General features: G+C 37.9%; 1 protein-coding gene across 1 annotated transcript in view; it reads right to left on the bottom strand.

The window, feature by feature from the left end:
- Nucleotides 1–583: 583 nt before the first annotated feature.
- The window catches only part of LOC108011160 (uncharacterized), a 29,666-nt gene continuing 3,563 nt past the window's right edge, over nt 584–26,686 (bottom strand). The window contains exons 2-6 of the mRNA XM_017076248.4: nt 7,778–7,907; nt 5,558–5,672; nt 4,419–4,579; nt 4,196–4,335; nt 584–3,131 (exon numbers count right to left, since the gene is read on the bottom strand). Coding sequence (XP_016931737.2) covers nt 1,122–3,131; nt 4,196–4,335; nt 4,419–4,579; nt 5,558–5,672; nt 7,778–7,907 — 2,556 coding nt within the window. The 3' untranslated portion in view covers nt 584–1,121. The remainder of the gene's footprint in view (nt 3,132–4,195; nt 4,336–4,418; nt 4,580–5,557; nt 5,673–7,777; nt 7,908–26,686) is intronic.

Here is a 26,686-nt window from a genome sequence, read left to right as displayed (position 1 = left end):
TTGCATGGCGATTGCCATTTTGGATTTTCATTCGCCTTAGCAAGTCAATTTCAAAGCTTAAAGATTTCAACTAAAAAATGAAGTGGCAAGTGAAACCTTTTATGGATTTTAAAGAATTTTTCAAGGCTCTTAGGATTTTAAGGAAGCTCTAATTAAGGGAAATTTATTTAAATTAGTGTTTAGTTTAGTCAAAATTTGTTTCTTTTTATGGAAGCTCTAATTTTGTTAAAGAACAAAGACATTTAGGAAGGCTTTCAGAAATTTAAAGTGGTTACAAATTGGATTTTATTTATTTAAGTTCTAGAAATTCAAATAAAGTAAAGAGCTAATGGCGAAACATTTGCTTTTGAGTGCTTTTGAGTGCTTTTCAGTTTTTGCATTTTCCTTGCACTTTTCACACATCGTTTGTAGTTTTTCCCCTTTCAGACCAGTGTGACCACATGTCGCTTGTAGGCAAAGCAAACGGAAATCCAAAACAGACGCCTTATGTATACGTTTGTAAACACTTTTCTTGTAGTATTTATCGTACTTTAGATTTGGCCTTTGCATCGCACACACTCCCTGCTTTTCCAGCTGCAACTCCTTTATTTTTTTTCAGTTTGCTTTCTCCCCACCTGGCAGATTCGCACTTTCTCTGGCTTTAAGTGTATCTGTATCTGTTTTTGAGTGTGCGTGTTTATTTGTTTGCATTTTCATTCGTTTTCCTTTTTTTTTTTTACTTTTGCCTTTGAAAAATTGACATATTTCGGTACTTGCAACTGGAGTCGAGACGACTTGTGTGTTGAGTAGAGTTTTCTTTTGGGGGTTTCCGGTTGGATTTCCGGAATTTCTGCCGGGGACACAAGACTTTGGCAAAGCATTAGCTTCCACAAACTTTTGGCCGGAATGTGGATGTGGGTTTTCGAGGGGAGGAGATTTCTAAGGAGGAAATGGCCAGCGGCTCAGCTGTTTCAATTTACTCTGATTTTGAAGACCAATTACCTGGTTGCAGGGAGTGTACTTTTTACTTTACTTCTCTCTTATTTTTTGTTTCTTATTTATGGTTTAACAGTTTGGTTACTGTTACGATTACGTTTACGGTTTACGGTGTTGCAAGTGCGGAATGCGGCTGTGGGCGTTATTTAGCCCAAGATCTTCTTGAAATAGCTAACCGTTTCCGGTTTGGTTAGCGAGCGTCGTCGATTTGGCTTGAATGGCGCCTCGGTTTCCTCCAGGAAGTTGTGTCGCTTTGTGGCCGCCTCGGTGTCCAAATGGCCCAACTCGTCCTGGTCGTCCTCCTCCTCGGGGCTGCCCATGCCGTTGTTATCCACCTTGAAGGAGCCAACGTTCTCCGGATATTTGGTGAATCTTACTGGCCTGGGAACTGGTCTTTTTGTAGTTGTTGTTGTTGTTGTTGCTGCTGTTGCTTTTAATGTTGCTGCTGCTTTTGGTGTTGCTGCTGTGGCATTCGATTTGATTTCATTACCTGCGGTTGGTCTTACAGCAATAGTTGTTGCTGCTGGCGCTTCACTGGCAATTACTGCTGCTGCTGCTGCCGTTGTTGCTGATGTTGCTGCGGTGTCTTCAGCTACTTTCACGCTTGTTGTCATCTCCACAGCTGCACCTGTTGTCGCTGTCACGGTTGATGTTGCCACTGCGTTTGCTGCTGCTGCTGTTGTTGCTGGCGTTGCTGGTGTTGCCGTTGCTGCTGTCAGCTCCTTCGATGACGTGACTGCTGATGGCTGCGATTCCGCCTTAGCTGATGTTGTTGTTGCTGCTGCTGCTGCTGTTGTCACTGTGCCGGTTGTTGTTGCTGCCAGTGTTGTTGTGGTTGCATGCTCGCTGGCATGTTTCGCCGGTGGCACATAGTGCGACTTCACCAGCAGCATTGGCGGTATAAAGCGCGTATTGTCGGCGGACTCATTGACGTGGGTTGCATGTTGCTGTTGCAGCGTGGAGCCTTCGTGCAATATCTGTTGCTGGTGGTGTTGCTGCTGCTGTGAGGGATGAATGGGGTGGGCCATGTTGCTGTTGCTGTTGTCGGTAGGCGTGGCATGACTGGTTGTTGTTGTTGTGGGTGTGGCAGCTGATGATGTTGTTGTTGTTGTTGTTGTGGTGCTGGCCATCGATGAAGTTCCTGCTGCTGCTGCTGCTTTTGTTGTTCGTGGTGCAACCATTGTTGTTGGTTCCGGTTTCCTGGTGGTTGTTGTTGTTGTCTCCTCTGGCCGGGGCGTTGTTGTTGTTGTCGTGGTGGTTGTTATGGTGGTGGTTCTAATTGTTGTTGTTGACCCTCTGGTTGTTGTTGCTGTTGGCACCTGCGAACTTGTGGTATCCACTGCTTTTGGTGTGGTTGCCACTTCAGCTGTTGTTGTTGTTGCTGTTGCTTTTGCCATTGTTGTTGTTGTTGTTGCTGCTGTGGTTGTTGCTGTTGCTGTTGCCGGTGACGCCAAGGTTGTTGTCTTCAGTGTTGTTGTTGCTGCTGTCGTTAAAGGCACATCCGCCTCAACAATTGGCGACATTGTGCGCAAATCCTGCGGCAATATCTTCTTCTTGTGCGGCAAATGCTCGAATATCTCATTGGAGGCATCGCTATTGCTGTCATCCTCGTTAAGTGGAATATGCATACCCACATCCATGCCCGGAGGCAGTTGCTCCTCACTGAGTGCCGGCTGGTCGCCCATCATCATCTCCTCCTCATGCTGATGCACCAGCGATTTACGTGACTTCTGTTGCTGCTGTTGCTGCTGGCTGTGTTGCTGTTGCTGCTGCTGGCTGCCCTGCAACTTCTTGGCAAAGTCCGGTGTGATCACCTTCTTGGCCGCCTTCTTAACCGGCTTGGGCACCAAATCCGGAATGCGATAGAGTCCCGATAGCGACACCGCACCCGGTGCATCCGCCTGCATTAGCTCACCCAGCCCGGGAACGGAAACGGAAACGGGCGGCACTGGTGGCGCCACCTCGATATTAATGGCCATTCCGGATCGCCGTCCATAGTTGGGCAGCAGATCGATGTCGTTGTTCTCCTTGTTGTCGGTGCGAATGTTGTTGATGATCTGCAGCGACTTGAAGTGCGAATTGGTGATGTCGTTGATGCGCTGCGCCTCCAGACGCTCCTTGGGGCAGATCAGTTGGCGGATGGCAGGCTCACGGTCCTGGAAGAGGTTGGAGGGTTGGGGAAAAATATTTTAGAAATAATATAGTTATTTATATAATTTGTAACCTATACCCCTTAAAAAAATCTGAAATATTTCAAGTCAGTTGTAAACTAGCCTTAGTATTAAAGGTTTTTTAATAAAACATTTATACTTAATTTACCCTTAGGGTATTCAGCTGACCTGGTAAGTGTGGTAAAAAAAGCTGTAGCAAGAAAAATTAAAAATTTCCAGCAACGAAATACGTTCAACAAAAAATGCTAGATCTTGCACTTTGCTTTGATTTATTGTTTCAAACGTTGCTAGCCTAATGTTTAATATGTTCACTTATAAAAACATGTCAGCTTTAACTTTGTGTTAATATAAAAACTCGTCGTTAATGTAGCTGTCACATATCAGAATCAAAAATTTTTTATTTTGATGTTCATAGCATAAAATAATTTGAAGGAACCCTTCATTGCAAAACATTAAAAGGACATCATTGCGATAACATAATTGATGTTTTATTTCTTTAAAATATTAAACTTAATTAAAAAAAAAAAAAAATTATGAAAGGTTTGGGTCAGGGCTCGAACACACACTATCATTGGTTTTTAAACAAGCCTGCTAATAGCTGGGCTAAGTAGGCAGTTCGATCACATTGAATTTTCCATAAGGTGTTTTGAGTTCAGAATTTGCCACAACTCTAATCATTCTTATCATTTTTCACACCTGCCAAGACTACTGAATACACTAAATATATCTTGAAACTATTTTATCATTAGAAACTCGCGTTCTGTATCATATTGCATTTGCGTTTGTATCACAACTACATTATTTTTAAGATTTTGGCTTAAATAGGCATTTGATTAAAGTGAAATGAGCTAAAATTAGTGTTTATCATAAAAATGCCATTGTATAGACTATATTTAACTTTTGTCATTCGAAGGCTACAAATATGAGGGCTACATATGATACCATTTCAATTTCAGTTTGTGTAAAAAATAAATAAATTGTATTTAAATATCCTTTCATTTTTTAGGATTTATATTAATTAATATATATTTTTCCCCCATCCCACTTACCTCCTTGCCCTTGCAGGTGTGTCGCAGGAGTCCCTCCTCCTGGCAGTTGCGGATGAGCTCGATGCTGGCCGTGTCCGCCATGTACTGCATGGTCAAATTGGGCATGTCCTTCAGAATACAAGCGTCTGCCCAGCTGGGAACTACAGGTAATGTTGGTGGTGGTACAGCAGCAGAGATCGGTTAACCTTGACTGAAATCCCCCTCCCCGGAAATCGCGACTTACCTGGCATTTCGCAGAGGAAGGAGGCCGTTTCGGGTCCTCCACAACGAAGGGCATGCCAACGGTAGTCACGAATGGGATCGATTACGGCGCAAAGTGGAGCATCCATCAGGGGCAGGGATTCGGCCCAGTATCCAGTATCAGCCACCAAGGGTCGGGAGTTCCTAACCAACCCAAAGGAAAAGTTACCTTGGCTCCAACCATATCAAATAATTTTATGGGAATTTACATCAATTATTTTTCTTAGTTACCAGAATGTTTTGTTACATCGTTTTAATTATTTCCAAGAAACGAATATCCCACACTATATCCTTCCCTCATTAGTTGCATTATTAAAAATTGTAATTCAAAGTGATGAAAAGCAATATCCCCTTAATTTCACTCAGTTTATTATATTTGCTTTTCTAAACATTTGTATTTCTTTATAATAACGAGTATGTGTTGCTATTTTGTCTAATTATTTTATGAAAAACGATATCCTGCACTATCTCCCTCGTTATTTTGTAGAATTTTTCCAACTAATTGGCTGAAAGTTGGAAAGTGATGAGAACCTATAGCTGACAGCCTTTGTACCACCATTTTGTTTGCCATTTCTCTTGATTTCTCTCAACATTGTTATATATGCTTTTCCACACATCTGTATTTCTGTATAATAACGAGTTTGCGTTGGGTTTTCTCTAATTATTTCATGAAAACCTATTTTGTCTAATTATTTTATGAAAAACGATATCCTGCACTATCTCACTCGTTATTTTGTTGAATTTTTCGAATTTAATTGGCTGAAAGTTGGTTAGTATGAAAGACAGCTTGCTTTATTATTTTATTTGCCATCCCTGCTTGATTTCACTTAGTGTATCATGCATGCTTTATTCCACTTGGGGATTCCCCCGACTCTTAGCTCCGATCTGTTCCTAAATGGAGGACCACTATACACATGTCGGCCCCAACAGGACAATTGTCAGACAATCCCTTTCGGCCGCATCCCTATATCCTGTTTCGGCATCCGCATATCCCTGTATCCCTGTATCCCTGTATCCCTGTATCCTTGTGTTCTGTACTACGTATCCTATGGATACCCTACCATGGTGTGCCTTTGTTGCTGGTGTTGATGTTGATGTTCCCATTGCTATTGTTGTACTTACGACCACATAAAACGATCCGAGTTCTGCGGTCGCATGAGACCAATCCAAACGATGTCGTTCACATCCAATTCCCTCAGCAGGTCGCGCGTTGCATCGAATTGAAAACTGTTGTCGACTGTAAGGACACAGGACGCAGGACATTTGGCAAAAACAAAACGAGAAAATCAAATGGGTTGAGCGGGTGGAGAATAGTTCAAATGAAAACGAGACGACAAATGGTTTTTATTTGTTCTACACATGGTATTTCTATTAAACTCGCCCCCCGTCTATTGTTGTTTTTTCTGTGTTTTTTGCCATTATTTGTTTTGTTTTTTTTTAGTTTTCCCACTCCTATTGAGTTTTTTTCGGCTGTGAGAAGCCATCAGCTCGATGTTACCCTTCAGTGACAACACAAATTGTTAACAAAACGCTGTTGAAAATTATTTTTGTATCCATTTTTCCGGCTCTCGTGTCTGTTTTCTGTTTTCGTTCCCGTTTGCGATTCTTATTTAGCTATTGTTTGTGCTACCCCTTCTGACACACACGTCCTAAAATTTGCATATGTTGCCAAAAAAAGAGAGGTGAATATGTGTGCCATGTCAACGAATCGACCCTTGACCCCAAAAGCCTTACCTGCTCGCTGAATATCAATCGACAAATCCACAAAGCTATGTCACAAACTATAATTTAATTTTTTGTTAAATGGAAATTGATTTATTAGGAATTTTAAAGGTGATTTTTTATGATTTTAGCAATACAAAATTATTGCTATTTAGTAATTTTTCTTCTGCTAATTTGCTGGATTAATTTTAAAATGTCATGTCCAATGCTCAGGATTTTATTAAATGATTTATTGATATATTTTAGCTGAAAAATAACTCTATTATCACTATTTACCTAACCATAATTTAAGGAAATTATTAAAATATTTCCAAACTCTCTATTTAAAACAGCGTTTGGTCTAATAAAAATAGTCACACACTGAAATACTTAATTATACAATACATTAATATTTTCTATTTTTATAAAGTAACTTAAAAAATATTTAGACCCTGAATATAGTAATCGAAAAATATTAAAAAGGTCAGATTTTTAAGAGTCAATATTGTAATCTTAACTCTCTATTCTGATTAGCCGTCTTTCCAAATAACTCTAGTGTTTCTTAGACGCACACTAAAATACTTTGTAATACAATATATTTTATTTTTATAAAACAACTTTAAGAATGTTATGACCCAATAGTATTTGAAAAATATTACAAGTGCCAAATATTAAAATGTCAAAGTCTTAGCAAAATTGTATTTGAATCTTCTTTTTTCCAGAAAACCAAGTGTTTCTTAGCCACACACTAAAATACTTTATTATACAAATGAATAAATTTCCCCTGACTGACTTTTATTCGGTTTCCCCCAGTAAAGATCACAGGACCTGCATCAGAACTTTTGTTGGAAGCAGATATATTGGCAACTTTCTGGCACACCATTGAGTCGGTTGTTTTGGGTCATTTGAGCGACCGGGTGATTGTGATTTAGATGCACTGAACTGTTTGGCCATCTTTATCTGGCCAGCGTTGACCCCAATCTCGACCTGCCCCCCAAAGCCCCCTTCCCATCCGTTTAGAACCCCTCCAGACCCGCCGCCACTGCAGCGACAGCATTTGTCAGGAGGATTTATTGTATTATGAGGTTGGTTGGCTGGTTGGTTTAGTTTTGCTGGGGGTTGGGATGGAAATGGAAACCCCCCCGCCTCTGAATGAAAACAGAAAGCAAAAGCAATGCGGTAAACGAAAAGGGGGGGGGGGGGGGGGGGTGTTGGGTGTGGAAAATGCAGGGCCAGAGGTTGAGATTGTACGGCAAAAGCTTTTGGGGTCCGGCCACATAAAAGACTCGACTGTGGCTGCGTCACTTTGCTGTCATTTCATTCATTTGCGAACCACAATGGCAACGTCCCTTTGGCATCTGTCTTTTGCACCCTTATCCCTTTTTTTTCACCCCCATTTCGCAGTACTAGATGCATTCGTTGCTAGGTGACACTCTCGTTGGCCGGACATTTGTAATAATGTGCCAATCCCCAGTCTGTTTCTATTTCTTTTTTTTTTTCTCCTTGTAGAACCTTAGTTTCCTACTCTAGGCTTATTTGCATTTCTCACTTGCAATTCTTTCTGCCATTTAGCCAAGCTCTTCTCACCATTTTATTTCACCATTTGCCGTGGTTTTCCTCTGGGATTTTCCTTTCGCTTACCTGTCACAAGATTGGCATGATGAAATTGGCAAACGGCATCGGCCTCGAACCAGGATATGCGATCGCGGAAGAAGCGATAGAAGACATTGAGACCCTCCTGCGGCATTGTCCAGGTGTTGCTCACGTTCACCTGTAAAAGAACCAAAGAGATGAAAAAAAAAGAAAAACGGAAAAGAGTTCATTTCGGTTTATTTGTATGCGAGCGGCGCACAGTGCGTATACGTTATGCATTAAGCATACGCCGCGTGGCCCGTAAAGCGTTTACATTTTTAATGCCCAAAGGCGTAGGGTAGAAGGGGGGTTTTGTTTGTTGGTTGGCGTGGGTGTATGTAGGTAGAACTCTGCGACATTAAAAATACATACAACACACGAGCACATTTGCTTAGTGGGTTGCCTGGCTGGATGTAAAATCTGCTTTGAAGCCTGTCCCCATATATTTCATTAGGGCCAAACTGTGCTATATGAACGCAAAGGGAAGGGGGCACAAACAGCTGCCACAAAGCAGGATGCTACAACCCACTCCGCTCCTCCAGAGATTCCAAAAATGTTCTTTGTAACATGCCGCGTGCTGAGACCGAGGAACCAAACGCCAGGGGAACCAACTTGGGTACTCCATCCGCATCCCCATCTCCATCTCCATTTCCATCTCGCCAAGTGGAGTGAAGTGACAGGCCTCGCTTTTCTACATTAACTAATTAGGAGCAGAGGCCCGGGGACGACGGTGCATAAATACCCGTCGCACTCTCGACTACAAAAATATATATGGCCATATATATATATATATATATATACCTACATATATACATATTTAGTATCCGCATAAAGACGGGCTGCGCAAAAGCTGATGACAAAGTGCGGCCAAAAGAAGGTGGCATTACGGTGGGCTTAACAAAACACTCTTGTCAAACGGAAATTTAAATAGCTGATTTCCAGGCGAGTGTGCCATATAATAAGGTGTGTTCTGGATGACTTTATGCAACGAAAAACTTTTAATAGGCTTAAGGAAAATATAAAGGATATAACGAACGTTGCTTAAGTTTTTTAAAATATTCTTTAAATAATTTGAATAAAACAATAAGGTATATAAAATGAAATGGGTAAAAAGCTAAGGGATTTAGTTATTCTGAAAATATAAGACTAAATACTGAATTCGCGAAGAGTGTTTATTATATAACAAGGTGTGTTTTGAATGAGTTTATAAATCGTATCACTTGTAATAGACTTAAGAAAATATATAAAAGATATAACGAACATTGCTTTAATTTTTATAGATTATCAGCAAATAATTTTAACAAAACAAATTTTTTTTAAAATAAAATGGGTAAAATGTGCCATTAACAAAAATTTGATGAATTTATCAAACAAAACATTTTAGTAAGCTTAAAAATAATAAAAAAATAAAACAAATGTTTTTTTGAATTTATATCATTTTTTGTTGATAACTTGAACAAAACAATAAAGTATTTTAAATACAATGGTAAAAAAATCATAAGGTTTTAAAAGTCTGTGTCCAAAAGGCTGATTTCTAGGATAGTGTTTTATTAATAACTCATTGTAAACAATGTATATTTTAAATGAGTTTATGAAACGAAACATTTGTAAAAGGCTTGAGGAAATCGAAAAGAATTTTAATTTTATATTGATTGGTTGTTTTATAACAGATGTTTCTTACATATCTAAAAATTATCTGCAAATAATTTGAACAAAACAAAATCGAATTTCTTATTAAATGCTTAAAAGAGCTATAGGTTTTTTATTATTTTAAAAGATTAAGTCTAAGACCTCATTGCAGTTCAAATGAAGTGTGACAGGAATTAATCCCATATAAAAATGGAAGTGAATAATAAAGTGTGGTATAAGGATTTTCCCGCCCCAAGTTTGAATTGATTCCTGCCAGGGCAGCAATCGCAGTAGGCTGTTACTTTTTCGAAACCAAAGCCCAATCAAAGTAGGTCTAGTTCAAGTTTACCCCTGGGCAGCTGTCACCTCGCCGCCGGCGGCAGCCTAGGGAGTCACCTTCCGACTCCCAGTTTGAGACCTATGCCGCCGGTCCGGGTTCGAATCCCGGTAAGTTGTAAGAAGCATGGTACACTAGCACACTTTACTGTTGAGCTGAGCTGAGCTGAGCAACTACTACAAGACATGCACTCGACCATAACTGGAGCACAGGAAACCATCAAACTGAGATTCTTACACTTCATAGGTTTAAGCATAAAGTTGAAATCATACAAAAAGACACTTGAATAAAAATGGAACACAAATAAACTTTTTACATTTTTTTTCTTATTTATTATTACTTGTTTTTAATATTTTTTAATTTAATACTTTACAAAGCAAACCCCTTCTTAATTTTCATTTGTTACTTATATATTTATTTATTTTAATTAAATACAAAGCAAACCTCTTTTTATTTTTTATTTAATCATTAAATATTTATTTATTTAAATTAAAAATAAAAGCAAACTTGTATTACTTTTATATTTGTTTATGTTAATTTAAAACAAAGCAAACCCCTTTTAACTTTTTATATATTTATTTATTTTCAATAAGAGTAAAAGCAAAACTCTTTTTAGTTTTTATTTTAATTTAATACCTATATATTTATTTTTCTGTGTAATGTTCGAACTTTGATGCATTAAAAAAGGGATAAATCAACATTTGCATAATTAAAGCGTTTCCCGTGGCCGCTTTTAGCCGTAAAAAATCCAGTTAATTGCGATTCCCTTTCAATTAAAGCTTTTTCCGGCCTCTGAACTTAGCTTCTACCTTTTTTTCTGTTCATCAAATGTTCATCGTAAACGTATCTTCTTTTTTTTTTAACTAATTAAATTTGTTTTGTGAATATTGCCTGGCAACTTTTTGGTGGGAAAATTCTTGTGGCAGAGCTTTTCGGCTAAAAAATCCAGTGAAATTAAGAAGAGTCAAAAGGAATGCTGGTCATAAATTTGAAAATTTTATTTCCACTTTTCTCCGCCCATTGAATTTTCACTGTTTTTCGCCGAACTGGGGCTAAAAAAGAAACACACCGTATATGCGGGGAGCGGGGGGCATTTCATTAACTTAATTAACATTTAATTGAAAAATTCAAAAAAGCCAACTTCTTGGCCATTGTGATGCGGGTGGAATGCGAAGGGAGGTACTTTCATCTCTTCAGCGCAGAAATTCCATCGACAAAGAAATGAGATAAAAAACGCTATAGAAACCGGAGATGGGGCTCTGCGAAATGAAATTGTGGAATGGGGAGTACAATATAACCAGTATATATACTGGATAAGTCACTTATCAGTCGATTAACTTTGTTTTTATATCCACCAAAGTGATTCATCTGCTTTATTTTTCCACTTTTTATCGCCCAACGAATTTGCTCGCTAACAAAATATCAATTTAATTCACCCACAGCAATTGCAGTTATTATGCATACATAAATACTTTTATGGCCATATATATGTATATATACATATTTATGAATGTTAAAACCTTGATGGTCGATTATTACAGCTTTTCGAGTTCGGCAACAAATTGTTCGATTTCAACTCGAAGTGGTAACTAACACTTTGACACACGCGCATATGTTCGTGTGAGCATTTTTGATGGAATTATTAATTATGCAATGAAAATTGCTGGGTCTGTAATTATTCAATTATTACCAGGGAAAATATTTGGAAAATTTAAATATATGCACAGAACTTTTAAGACCCTGATAAACAAATGCGCTTTATTAAAGGTATTTAGCGGAACTGCGATATCAAGGATATAAAGACAGTGCTGCCCATAACCCATAATATCCTTTACCGAGTTAATAAGTTAAAAATGGTTTATCCCCTTTGACAGCTTATTTAAATAGGCTGTTAAAAAAAATACAGTACTTAAAAAAGAAAAAAAAATAATGATTTCCTTTGGGTTTTGAACCTGTGTACTTTGGAGCAAAGGACGAGTGCTCTAGCCTCTGAACCACTCAAGGCTGTAAAAAAATCGAAAAAATGCTTTGACTGCTTCGTCTGTTATTCTATCATCCTTTAGTTTGAAGTTTTATGATTTCTGACGCTCAACTCAAGGGCAACTCAAGGCAAAACAGATGCCCCCCATTAGCAAATGCAACTGGAGTACAAGTATCTGCGACACAAAATGGTGCAGCAATAAGCTGCTGAGTTGCAGCAATGTTTGCAGTAAGAGTCGCAATTTAGCAACAATAGCATTTGTTGCACAAGTAATAGGGGCAATAAGTGCGGCATAATCATCTTAAAGTATTACAGAATCAATGTCGTTAGCATGGGCAAATCAGGAGATACTCGTAGCTATGAGATACTTGTACCTCGGAAAACTATTTATGTAAGTAGCTTTAAAAAATGTAAGTTAATGAGGTTTGGTTCATATTTATAGATGAATAAATTAAATATAAAATGTTACTAAATATTGTATCTTTTTTTTAGGCTCTTTTGCCAATTTTTGCGGATGAAGCAAGTAAAGAAGGACATGTATTATTCTACTAAATAAATTGTATTTTCCCTGAAAACTCTTAAAAAACAAGCCCAATTGTTGTTCAAATTTAGAAATATTACCGAGAACTAAAGCTAAATAATATTTTTAGATGGAGCAAGTAAATAAGTAGCTACCCATACTATTTTACCGAACATTATACAATTTTATTTTGCCTGAAAACTTTTGAAAACAAGCCCAATTCTTGTGCAACACTTAGGAATACCATCATGGAAGAAAGCTGAACAAGTGCAACTGAAACTGCAGCAGATGTTCTGTTGCCGCCGTTTGTTGACTTTTAAATATATTTTTTTGTATATATATTTTTTATATATCTTTTCTACCCCCTTTTCTTGCCATATTTTTGTGCTTTTCTTGTGCTTTTTGGAGACTTCGCTGCAAGTTGCTGTGCAAACAATTGCACGATTGCTACTTCTTTTGCGGCGCCTCCCGTTGATGTTGCTGTTGTCCGTGGCAATGTTGCTGCTGTTGCCGCTGATGTTGCTGCTGTGTTGCTGCTGCTGATGTTGCTGCTGTTGCCGGCGATGTTGCTGCCGTTGTTTGTCTGCTGTTTTCCCCCTAGTTATGCTTTGTTTGTAATTATGATGAAGACATCCTTTGGATGCGCGGGCGGTGCGGACACAAATTAAACAAAAGAATAAGTGAAATCACAAAGCGCTGCAAAAGACTTCTTTGTGCTTGTATAATTTTTGTATTTGCATTTTGCGAACGCCCAGGGAGCGGCGAACTAGTTAGCACAATGCATCCCCTTCGCTTTTTCCCCCTGACAACGCAATTTGCCGTGTGGATTTCCCTCGAAAGTGCTCTGTTTGCACCTTTTAATCATGGGTTTTTATTTTAACTTTCGCGCAGAAAAGGAAATTAAGTACTAAGTACTTGAAAGCGAACATTTAGCCAAACGGTTATAATGATATCACAAAGTTTTGAAGGGCTTTAAAGGAGTGGTGTTTTGTTTAAGGAAAATATTCTGATACAAAAAATATCTTTATTAGAATAATATTCCAATAATAAAATGTAATGTATTGTTATATTTTTTATTGGCTATTCCTTAGCTCTTGCTACTTAAAAAAAGAAAATTCATCTGATAATAATGATATGTTAGAATAATATTCCAATAAATAAATAAGAGGTATTTTAAGCTTAAAAAAAAAACAAAACAAATGTGGTAATTCTAAAGCACTATTAATGATATGTTTGAGTAATAGTCCAATAAATAAATATGAGGTATTTTAAGCTTAAAAAAAAAAACAAAACAAATGTGGTAATTCTAAAGCACCATTAATGATATGTTTGAGTAATAGTCCAATAAATAAATATGAGGTATTTTAAGCTTTGTTAAAAACTTCTTTCTCTTTTAAGAAAATAATTCTTTAACCTCTTGTTACCATAAAATAAAAAAAATCATCTGACAATCATTATATGTTAGAATAATATTCCAGTATAAATATAAGATGTGTTTTAAGCTTGTTAAAAAATGGAAAGATAAATAATTATCTTAAGCACCCTTCAGAACTTGTTTCCTTTTCTTAGATATTTTTTCTTTAATCTCCTGCCACTTAAAAATAATATTAAAATCATCTGACAAGATTGATATGTAAGAACAATATTTAAAGCTGTGCTCAAACAAAATCGTAATAAAAATGTGCGTCTTTAAGCAACTTAAAGACCTTGTTTCTCTTTTTAGATATTTCTTTTGCAACCTTTTGCTGCTTTTATTTGTCAGATTATTACATACATTTTCCTTGGTTACCATGCGCTCTTGGCCATCAGTTAAAACTGTATTATTTGCATACTTCCCCGGCTGGGGATCCAAAACAAATTGTGAATGCATAATGCGAGCTGATTCATCCCCTTTTGATAACGTTAACATGCCCCATTCCCCAATACCGGCTCACCTGCGTTGTCAGTCAGCTCAAAGGGAAATATTTTCATTTTCCTCTCCTTTATTGGCTTTTCACCAAGTACTCGAGCGATTATAATGGAGCTTGGTGGGGAAAATGGGGGCTGTCTGAGAAGCTGAGAGGGCGGCACTTTGGCCCCGCGGTGTCAACACAATCAGCGCCCGCGGCACCTTCAAGTGGCTCCAATCTTGGCCCGAGTCGTGCGTGAATCATAAGTATCTTGTCCCTGTACAAGCGACTATATCCATTTACATATATATATATATACCTATAGCCAACCAGTTTTCTCGCGCCACACATATATGCAGATGGTATGCTAATGGCGATGCCACAAAATGGGGCGCGTTTAAAAATCAAATACGCCCGATGGGCTTGCATTAGCAATCCTTTTGATATATTGGCATATTTTATGCCACCTGACTTTCTTTCTTTCTCTTTCCTTTGTGGCCAAAATATTGTGTCACAAAAGCTGGCAAGTCAAGCGGCTTATTTATGAATTAGCAATGTGATTTTTGAGTTTTATTTTCTCTGCATTTTTACGCTCACCTGCCTGGGAAAGCTTATGTTTCAGATGATTTACACCCCATAAGGTTGGCCATTATGCTAATGAAGCGTCTGGGGCGACGGTGTGGAACTACATGGCATTATGTATTTTTATGGCAATAATTTTTGCCCACGATGCGTATGAGCGATGGGGAAGCCTTTAAATAATGTTCTCAGAAATTCAAGACTGTAGTTAAGGGGATTTCGTTTTGAAGTTTAACATATTTTTTAATATACTAGCTTTAAAGATTTGTTGTTCTTAACTTAATGAGAAAGTTTTTATTGATTTTTTGAGTAAATAATATAATTTTAAATGAATTTAAAACTTCTTATAAAAACAAAAATGATTTTTTGTCAGGTGTTAAATAAAAGTTTTTTTATAAAAGCTTTCTAAAATGTTGTATCAACTTTTAAATCTTTATCAATATGATTTATAATATATTAGCTTGATATATTTGTTCTTCTTAAATTACTAAAAAATTTTGTATTTCTGGCTCAGTAAATAATAATTTATAATATATAAAAACTATCTTCTCAGGCTTTAAATAAATTTATTACCTTAAAATCTTTTTTCCAGGCTTGAAATAATTTCTAAAATGTTTTACTTAGCTTTAAACCTCTATTAACATGATTGTCTGAAACAGGTATATTATGTGCTATTGGAAATGAAAATAGATGACAAGGCCATCCAATAGCTGCAGTTCGAGTTGAAGTAGCTTCTCCGTTAGCTGCTCAATTTGTCGATGCTGCGTTCAAGAGTCCTCGCTGTGCTTCAAGTGGCAATTGTGCAGCCAACCCACCGCCCACCACCCACTACCACCCACTATCACCCACCTACACCCACCACCTGCAACTTTCACCCACCGACAGGTGGTTTAGAAAGTGGGGGGGGGGGGGGGGGGGGGGGGGTCGTGGGATATATAAATAACGATGACGCTGGGTGGAAGAAAAATATGCACAGAACAGAAATAAATGAAACGAGAGCGTGACCCGTCGCCTCGTATAAAATATATCGTGATGTCACATTGCCACTGCAATGTCCTTGGCAGGTCACCACCCCCTTTTTTCCCACCCACTCGGCCACGCCCCCTAAGACTGAAAGGCAGACAGTGGGACATGTAATTGTAACAGACTGTGCCAAAAACAGCGGCAACAAAGCCGTTTTCCTTACCCCACCCCCTTTTAGCCAACAATGGACAAGGACGAAGAATAACACACCACCCACAAACACCCACCACCACCCACACACCACCCACTATTCCAAAGGAAAATGGGAAAACGAAGCTGCAGCTGTCAACTGTCGCGCTTGCTTACATGCACGGGAAATTTATTAAAATTGAAGACAACCTGCACTGCACGTCAGTTTGCCAGTTTGTCAGTTTGTCACCCTGCCAGCCAGTCAATCCATCAGTCAGTCAGTTAGTCATTCAGTCAGTCATTCAGTCAGTCAGTCAGTCTGCAGATGAGTGTCTGACACGGTGGCTCAGGGGGATTAAGTGGGGGCGAGATATCCCGGGAAATTGCAATCTGGCCAGTCAATCAGCGAGGTGAGACAAATGGAGAAAACGGGGGGAAAATGCTACAATGAGGACATCTCGATAAGGGGATGCAAGAATGTGTGGCACAAGTAAGCCCATGGAAAATCAAGACCTTAGGGTCTTGGAATTTAAAGATTGCCAAAGTATTTTAGAGTATCATTACCAAAAAATATCATCACAAATCAGCGTTTAACACTTTTATTTAAAATACAATTTATGAATGTTTTGCATTTTTAAATGTGCTTTTTAAAATCAGAATCTAATTTTGTAAAGGTTTTATAGAAAAGAAATCTACACTTACAATATAGACAATTTTTAACCAGTAGAAAATGTTTAAAATTATTAGAAAGTGCCCGAAAAATTATTTTCAGAAATTTGGTAGTCTTTTTCAAAATTCTCAATATTATCGCATGTTATATTTAACTTTAGGCTTAAATAAGTATAATCACTACGAAAAATATAATCGGAATCTTAAGTTGTTCATAGTTTTTTATATTCAGGAAAGCAAAAAAACAGTCGATCAAGATAAGCAATAAATAAACCATTTTTTTTTTAAATTTCGATGTTCAAAAAAAAGTTTCTTGTAAAATATAATAATTTATTTTAAAATTTCCAGTAAAAATGAGTGATACACGAGTATTTAAGATATTGATACTAATCAGGATAAACAACATAAATAACATATTTTTAAATTTTCGAAGTTGCAGAAAAAGGTTTTTGAAAAATATGGTAATTTTTTTAAAAATCCCCAATAAAAATGAGTGATATATATAATATTTTTTCAGCAAAAAGCTGCTTTTAAAAGCTCAACAAAGATGACAGTGTTGTAAACCTTTTAAGGCATATTTTTGGCAGCGCCAAAAAGCATTAAAGAAAATGTTTTCCCCTGCGAGAGAAGATGATTTTTGGGTTAATGGGGCCGCCAAGCAGATAGCGAGAAGGACATGGACAACAACATGTGTTACGGGTGCAGCCCCAAGGATAACATCGTAATTTGTTGTGCATCGCCTAATCCTTGCGCTACTTTCGAGCCAATGTGAATTATGCGCACTTAAGTCAACTCTTTGCCGCACCCCAGGACACCAACACACCCAAGCACATCCTGGCCCACACGGACTCTGTGTGTGTGTGTGCGAATTTTCCACCGCTTGTATTTTTGCAACCAGCTTAAAAGATTTTATCCTGCAGAAGAAAAAAAATAGATGAAGAAAAGTGACGGGATGTGCGGGGTTACGGTGCTGCAATTCTCATTGCCAAGACGTTCCGAATGGCAGTTGAAAAGAAATTAAATTTCTCTCGGCGAAAAAAGCCAGGGAAATGCTAGAGAATTCCGTGGAATGCGTTGACAGGTGCCCTAACTGTTATTCCTATTAAAAAATGCTTGAGAAAATAATAAGGTATAATCCCAAATCAAATGGAACCAATTTTGGCTTACATTAATCCCCCACACAATAATTCGAACAGCCACTAAATGAAAGAAGTAAATCAAATTGTATCCCAAACAATTATTCAGTTAACCATAGAAACGCATAGGGCGCTCAACTTGGTTAAAAAGCTATTTCTTTTTGAATCACCAAAAATGCATGAGTGAAATAGGGGCAATATCAAATTGCATTTTCATAATTACAAACTTTTTGGTGAGTGCCTAACTTTTATTAAATAAAATAAGGCCACTAGAAAAAAATGTAAAAGACTGCTTTATAATTAGTTTTAATATTATGATAGAAAATACAATTGACCACTAAAAAAATTTAGGGAATTGAAAACTTAAAACAAATAAGCTTGATTTTAAAGTCAGTTTTCTATGAAATAAAACCTTACATTTTATTGAAAAAAAACACATTCCTAGTGTGAACGCCCTGCATCATTTTTGAACATTCGATAATAATAGTATTTTAAATAAACCTTTACTTTCATTATAAAATTTAAACATTTTTTTTCTGTTCTTTTATATCTCCATAGTCAAATTTTCCACCTTTTCGGCCTGGTAATTTCAATTTATATACCTCAAAAATTCCTCAATTTTTTCCAGTGTGCCAACTTGACTGCAGTGAACTAAACTAAGCTGAAGGGAATCCGCTGGGGCAGCCCAGCTGAAGCAGTTAAAGTTTCTAATTGAAATTGAAACAGAGCGACGGACAACGGACAACGCTTAACGGACAAGAAAGCTGCTAGTTTCTGGGATCTGCTGGGTTGAGGAAAGGATGCTGAGTTAAAGATGATTGCCAGGAGGCAGGACTCCTTCCTATCCTCCTGCTCCTCCTGCAGCTATGCAAATTGATTAGCGAAAATGAAATCCCAGGCAGACCGAAGGGGCGGGGATAAATGCAAATGCGAATTGGAGGTAGTGCAGCAGGCAAGGACTTTCTGGGAAGCTTTACGCAGCATTATCCTTTTCCTTTAGTCCCCCCATCCAAGTTTTCCTCGTTTTCCCCTTTTCTAGATTGTCATTGGGTACACAGAACCCGGCTTTATGTTTGTACTCGCTGACTCCTCGATTGGCATCTGTTCAATTTATAAAATGTCCTGGCAGCAAGGAGCTTAAATTTAAGGCAGCATATATAAATATCAAACATCAGCGCTGACTAAAATAAATTGTTGAATTATTAACACACATTTAAAACAGCAAACAGCTTATGAACTGAATTTTAATTAAAACGTTTTCTGTCTTTTTGTTGCCTTGGCTAATCTTTAGTTGTTTTTTGACTCATTGGTTTCTATGGTGATCCCAAAATGCATTTTAGCCAATAAATGAAACCAAACCAGTTGCATTTTATATGTAGAGAAGGAAAAACCTGGCCAAAAGCAGGCGAGAAGTAATCTCTGGCTAAGTTACTGCTGTTGGCGACTACGGACCATCGATATCATAAAGTTTCCGATGGAAAGTTGATTGCGGGAGATTTAAGTTTTGCAAAAAGAGTGCTGATAATCCCACGCGCCCCCTTTACGACCACCACCTTCGAGTTGGCAAATCGTTGCATAAACTTTTGCCTGCTCCAAGGAAACTAAGTCCTTCCGCACCGAATCCCAAAGCCCAAATCCCTGCAGGGACTTCCTGCAGCAGCCCCCCCCCCCCCCCTCTTCTTTTATACGAGGAATCCAATATCATGGCCTAGATAAAACTTGGACAGCTTGCGGATTCGCTTCGATTTCTAATTAAAAGCGCAGAAACTTTTGGTCCGCAACATTTTGGCCAGATGATCGCAATCGAAATTGTCGCACATTATGCAGTGGGCATGGTACAGGGTGGATTGGCTATAAAGCAACCGCAACATGGCCGAAATGAAAATGTGCAGCGGAGGACAAAAGCGAAGGCCGAAAGGCAGAAAGTCGCCCGGGAAAAGTTTTCCAACTTTTGTCACATTTAATTAACATGAATCAATGGCTCATCCTGTAGACGGGGAAGGTATTATTTTGGGGCTGAAACACAGGGACGTACGTAGGATTTTCTGAGGGGGCCTTTTCAGTTCCCATTTTTCTTAGGGAAATGGATATGTGAAAAATTTTAGTTATTATTAGGGAGTTTTGAATAATGGATTATATTTATTTATTAAAAAATAATAATAATTGTATTTAATTTTTATGTAAATTTTAGGTTTGTGTAAGTTTGAAAAAATATTTAAAAAATATTAAGATGAGATATAAAAAAAATGTATCGCTTTTGCTTTATATTTATAAAAGGAATATTTATCTTGCAAACAAAATAGTTATTAAAATAAAGTTAAGTTCGATTTCAGTTTTAGCATTGTTGAAATTGTTCCTTAATTCGTGTACCCCCCTGATGTACGCCCCTGGTAAAATCGGGGGTACCAAGTTCGATGCTCAGGCACGCAAGCCGAAATTTATTGGGCACCCCAGCTCGTCTGCAATAAACTTGAAATTTTCATGCCAACGACTCATTTAACTTGAGCACTGAATTAACAATTTATGTGAGTGTTTGTGTGGGCCTTGTATGCATATATGCATGGCTACATCTGTATGTGTGTGTGGCTGTGCGGATGTGGGGGTGTGTGAGTTTTATGACTTAACCGACACAAATTACTTAATGCCCTTCGTTCTTTATTGTTCAATTATTAAGCAAGGCCTGAAGGCATAAAAAAGTTTAGCACACACATTAGATGGCCATGTGTGCGGGTGTGTTTGCCTCCTTTTTTTTTGGCTTAATCAGGCCGCTTGCCAATGTTAAAATGGGCAAAGTGGCCCGATTAATGGGCAGCATTTGTTATCAATGATGCCCAAGTGAACGATAATGTTTTAACAACAGGGATGCTGCCCAGCTGGGCCGATGAAAGCGGGTGTGGGTGTGGCATCCACACCGCCCAACTGCAGACTCATCATCATTATCGTTCTCATTATCGTCCTTGTCAATTGCGATTATGTTGATGTTGATGCGAACACTGGGGATAATGCTGGGAATGTTCCCATAGATTGGGATCAGGGTTTCGGGAACTTAAAATGGTACAGGCTAACATTTATTGGAATGTTTTTAATTTTTAATGTTCAATAGGTTTTAATATTTAAATAGAGAGAGAGAGATGTTATTTCCATCATATAGGTTTTCATATTAAAAATAATATTATTATAATATTAAATATTGTTATATAATATTATTTAACGATTATACATTATATTATTTTTCAATTTTTTTAATATTATTTGTTTATCTAACTTATGGTTTCTTTAAAATTAAAAAGGTATTTTTAAGAGCAATTATAATAAACTATTTAATGTTTATAAAATCTATTTTATTTTACAACAGAAATAATATCTCTTAGTTCCATTTATGTTTTGCTTTAATATATAAATTTTTTATCATGTTATCTTTGTTGCATTATTATTTATTTAATTTTGTAAATTTATAAAATAATAAATATTATTTGTCAATTAAAGTTTTCACCATATATGTTTTGTTTTTATATTATATGTGTTTTTATAAAAGCAAATCAAATATTTGAAAATATATTTTGGAAAGTTGGTATACCCCACATTTGTGCTTACTACTGTTCTTCCCAATTTTTTCCAGTGTTAATCACTATTCAGGGATAATGTCCGACACATTAATATAAGCTTGGGTCAAACTTTAGTCCGAATTCCCAAAAATTAATCCGCCTCATAACGGCGAAGGCTGCTTCTGATGGGCAAGTACATATACTACGTCCTGCATCCTTCTAAGGACTTACAGCCTGCGTTTTAGTGATTAAAACACACACACACACTCACCCTCATGGGGGAGCACTTTAATTTACTGTTAATTAATTCGTAATGTAACCTTTTTTCTTGCAGTTTTTCTGCTCTTCTTGCTGTTTTATTTGATTCATTTTTTTTTATTTGCATGGCTTTGCAAGTGTGCACGTGTCACAAAAGCCCACCTGTCCCAACTGCTCCTCCGTTTTAGTCCTGTCCTTTTTTTCCCGAGACGTGGCAGGACCTCAAAAGCGCCAGCTTCTAATTTGCTGCTAAATGGAAGCGAAAACGCTTTGTTTGTGCATAACGAGGCGTGCAGTGGCCCAAACAAAGGGGGCACATGGAAGGCGGTCGGCGGCGGCGGCGGAGGGGGATCGCTTTTGTCCCCTCGTCAGCGAGGATGAAGACTGCACTTTGCCCGCATCCAGCGAAGGACAAGTCACCACCCTTCTCCCATCCACCATCCACCCATCCACCCATCCACCATCCCCCCAAGCCACCCACTAAACCGGGTCAAAGGGCGTAGGGGAGGGCGTTTAAAGGGGGGCTTCGAGGCTTTGGGCGTGGTGGCAATCGAGTTGATTACCACGCGAATGCCGAACAAAAGACAATGGGCCGCAACGAAAAAAAGGGGGGGGGGCGGTTGGAAAAAGGGGGGCTTAGCAAAAAGTGCTGGGAGTTGCTGAAGGTCCACGTGCCAATTGCTTCATTACTTGCACATTTTCAACTCAATAACATTCTGCCCCCCCCCTTCCACTCGTCCAAAAGCAAAAAAGTAAATCCCTTTTAACAATGGCGAAAACCCAGGCAAAGGTGCTATAAAAGTGGTGTAACCAAGCTAGAGGAATTTCACAGCTATAAAAAGTAGAGATTGCAAAGGAGCGTTACTAAGTTTTATACAAGATACAAAATAGGAATCACCACAGATTTGAAATCTCTTATAAATGTGCCTAAAATTATGCAATAATTTCTTGTATTTCTAAATAATAATTGATTTCAAAAGCTAGTTCTTTGAAGAAGAACCTTGTAAACTTATATACTTACATAGTGTCAAAAAGTATGCTATGAAAAATGGTAGACCAGGGTAATTAATTTATTGAATTTCCAGATTTAAAATAAATTGTTGCATACTTTTCGACACCTTTATAATGTGATTTGAAAAAACCTAGTGCTATGTAAACATCATACAAATGTTTCATAAAAACAAATCTACTGAAATGCCAATTAATATTCTTTGTGGCATATAGCACATGCCTCCCACTTGCCAGGAACAATCAATGTTATGGGTAATGCCACGTATTCCACGCTTATCTCATTGGATACCAAAGTGCAAATGTGTGTATTGTTTATCCTCGTTAACCTGTGTCCTGGTCAGACACACACAAACACACAGCTGTATCTGATATCTATGGGGGATCCATTGCGGCGGACAAACATTTGCGTAACCCCCGACTTTCGCCGAGTTTCCCCGAGTTGCCCCCCTTTTGACCTGGCCTAACAATTTCTTAATTACGTTTGTCAACATTCGAGGATTGCACAACCGACCACAGAGCAGCGCAAACATTGCCGCACCACCGATATCGATGCATTCCGACTGCCAATGTGCAATTCCCAATGCCATTTGCCATTTGGCATTCCGCAATGGTCTGTATTTCTAATCGGGTTAATCACTCGCCGGCCGAGAGACCCACAAAATGCCACCGAACAAGAAATAATTAATTTATGTCAAGTCGATTGGCATTCGATCGGAAATGGAGTTGACTGGGCTTATTTATTTATTTAGGGGTAATAAATATAAGATCATGATATTTCAAAGATATATAGAGCTGTGCTAAAGGTGTAGTCGTTTTTAAAATATTTTTAGTGATCTGATATGTGATTTTCGAACTGCCGAAAAATAGTTGGTATATAAAATATAACTTTATCTTCATAAATCATAAAATGTTAAGTTCTTTATGTGTCTCAAAGTTTGGTAAGATTTAATTTTTTATTTGGCCACTCCAGCTGGTGTTATTTATTTAAATAGAAGTAATAAATTGAAGATCATGATATCTCAGAGATATATAGAGATGTACAAAAAGTGTAGGCTTTTTAAAAATATTTTAAATGATCTTAAATGTGGTTTTCGAATTGCCGAAAAATAGTTAGGCAGAAAAGTGACCCAAAAACCTAACTTTATCTAAATAATCAGATTTCGTAGGGGTTCCATTAAGTTCTTTATTTGTGTCACCGTTTGGTAAAAAATAAAAATATTTATTACTAATTATAAATAGTTTTCAGCTTCGTTGTGATATAAGGAAGATGGGTTGGTGACCCAAAACGATACTCTTAAGCTTTTTTAATGATCACATAAAAATGATTTTCGAATTTCCGAAAAATGGTCAAAAAGGTGACTCCAAAATATATCCTTATTTTCATAAATCCGATTTTATGGTGGTTTCATTCACTATGCAGCAGTATTCAAATTTTAAATTCATAGTTTAATTTGATATCTATATTTAAGAAATATTTATTACTAATTATCTGTATTTTTTGGCTATTTTGTGATATGAGGAGGATGGGTTGATGACCCAAATCTATCGTTCCTAAGTTTTTCGAAAGCAGTTCTCTTCATAAATTGGCCTTGGCATGTATTTACGCATTTTAGAAAATCAAGTAAGAGAGTCGCAGGAACAAAGCTCGCAGATTGGCCTAAACGATGTGTCAACATATCTCAACTATCTGACGCATTTCCCCATTTTGCATTCCGTCGGGAAGTTTGTCTTCGCTTTGAAGCTCCGAGGCTGCCGGCAATCAGCTGATGAAGCTGAATGCAAACACTTTTCAACTTTTCAATAGTCGGGGGTTGGGGCAAGGCGAAGATAACGCAATTATTCCAAAGTTCCCATGCCAAAGAACCAGAGGAAAAGCCAACACACACACACCCGACCATTGAGTTTCGTGTTGAGAACTCTGTCCCAGAACGTTGCTAATTTCATAAATTAAGCAAAATTAACACGTCATCGTGGGGCATTTTTTTTGTTTTTCATCACACATTCGGTGAATATTAAAATTCAACGAGGCCAGAGTGCTCATTCATATTTTCACTCAGGCCATGAGGGAAAAAACACTGCCATGGCAATCAAGTTTAACCAGAATTTCCCACTTAAGCCTTCAGCTTCAGGAAAAATGTGGGTTTTTTCGGGCTGTTTTTCGTATTCCGTAGTCCGTTACTTTTACCTCTGTGCCTCGGTTGACCTGGTTGTCCATTGTCCTTGCTCGAGGGATATATATATACGTATATGTCAACTATTTGATGGTCCATCTGTTTATCCGACTGTCTATCTGTCATTCTGTTTGTCTATTTGTCTGTTTGTCTTTGTGTCCGTTGGGCGCCAACTTTGTTAATGTCCTGCTGGATTGTCTACAGGGCTTAGTGGATCCATTTCATTTCTCTGGATCTGGACTGTGAACTTAAAGCAGCGTTAGTCAGCAAAAAGGCCAACTACATGGTTTACTTTGATATAAGAAAATGTAAATTCAAAGGAACAGTAAGGTTTTATTTGGATATGTGGTATATTCTAAAAGTTCTTTAATATATTACTGACTTAGGAACCTTCTCTTCCTTTATAGTTCTTTCTAGGAAACCTTCTTGCAACTCATGAAATTGTGGCCCTTCTTGCATTTTGTTTATACATGTTTGAAAACGTAATCTAACATTATTTTCGATTCAATAAATTCTTAAATATATTTCCTGAAAACTTTTTGCAACTCATGAAATGTTGGCTTTCACTGCATTTTTGATTGACTCCAAGGCTGGCCAATTGAAGCTCCAATCAGCGAGGTTCTCGGTGGATTGTTACCAAGGTTTTGGAATGGGTGTGTGCTCAAGGTTCGACATGCAAGGCTGTGCGGTCACTCAGTGGCTCATTTTGACCGCATTCCAATGCCATATCCGCTTCCGGTTACGCTTTCGCCATTTCCTCACTCCATTTTGTTCTTTTTTTTACGTTTTTTTTCCAGCGGGTGCGAAGTAATTGGCTGCGAAAATGCTGCCATAAATCAAACCGATAATTATGTGGGCGACTGCGCAACTTTTTCGCACCAAGTCGAACCATCATCAAAAATAACCGAGGAGTAAAATGAAAAAAAGGGAAGCCAGGCTCATTTTGATTGCCGTCCATAAATTATGATTTGATGTGCGAAATAGTTGGGTGCCAGAAAGGCCGGACCTTCGATGGGTTGTTGGTAGGTAAATGCAGCTCAAGGTCGTGGTGGGGTTTTCTTTTTTTTTTGTATTTTCCCCTCCTTTTTTTTTTGTCCATCTCTCTTTGGCGCTTCTTTTTGTGTCTGCTGGGCGGCCTTCGCTGGTCGTCCTTGAGTGGGTGGTGCTTTGGGTGGCTTCCGATTCGAATGCGGATGCGGAGAAAGTGAAACTGGAACAGCGGGTATGGGGGGGCTGAGGGGTTCACAGGAACTCCATGCCCCATTTTGTGGCCGTGGCATGATTAATTGCTCATTGTTGCGGCGGCCACATCGTAAATTGCTTTCACGTCTCGTGAATCTCGTGTTGGGCGCACGTGAATGCCATGAATAAGAGCGGAATGAAACGCAATGGAATCGGCCTAAAACGCTGTCAAATGGTTAGGGATATACTGGTAAAAAAGTATCTAGACACCATAACTTCTACAACCAAAAAAAGCTGTTCTGATGATCACAAAACTAAGCCAAGATCTCGATTCTAGCGTCTTCTTTGTTCTCGAAAAACAAAATTGAGAATAATTTCCTCTCTATTTTAAGATCGTACCATCTCTAGAAACAAAGTTGAGAGTACTTTCATCTGAATATTTAAGATAGCTTCATCCCGAAAAGATTTCTTTCTTTTTTATTTTAAGATCGCTTAATCTTAATCTAATTCCTTTCTCAATCTGATAAATGTTAAACTTGGACTTCAAAAAGTTAATAGAATGAAACTTCAGATGCTTTTGAGGTAATAAAAGTATTTCTGTTACATATCATATACATTATTTAATATTATATATTTAAAACACTATTATTTTTGAAAAATCTTTTCAAGAGCTGCTTTTAAAGTAAGGGGCGCCCTAATTTTTTCCCAGTGTGCTGAGCCCGAATTTCTCAGCTCATCTCATGTCATCCTGGCTAACGTTTAAGGCGTTCCGCATTGTTTATCTTCCTGCCCCGTACCTTTTTCCTTCGCCCGGCTAATGTTACATTATTAATGCATCTGCATGAAGCTTCCTCAAGCC

The sequence above is a fragment of the Drosophila suzukii genome, chromosome X (genome assembly GCF_043229965.1).
Source record: "Drosophila suzukii chromosome X, CBGP_Dsuzu_IsoJpt1.0, whole genome shotgun sequence".
NCBI lineage: Eukaryota > Metazoa > Arthropoda > Insecta > Diptera > Drosophilidae > Drosophila > Drosophila suzukii.
Note: the sequence above shows the minus strand (reverse complement) of the source record. Positions and strands in the feature narration are given on the sequence as shown.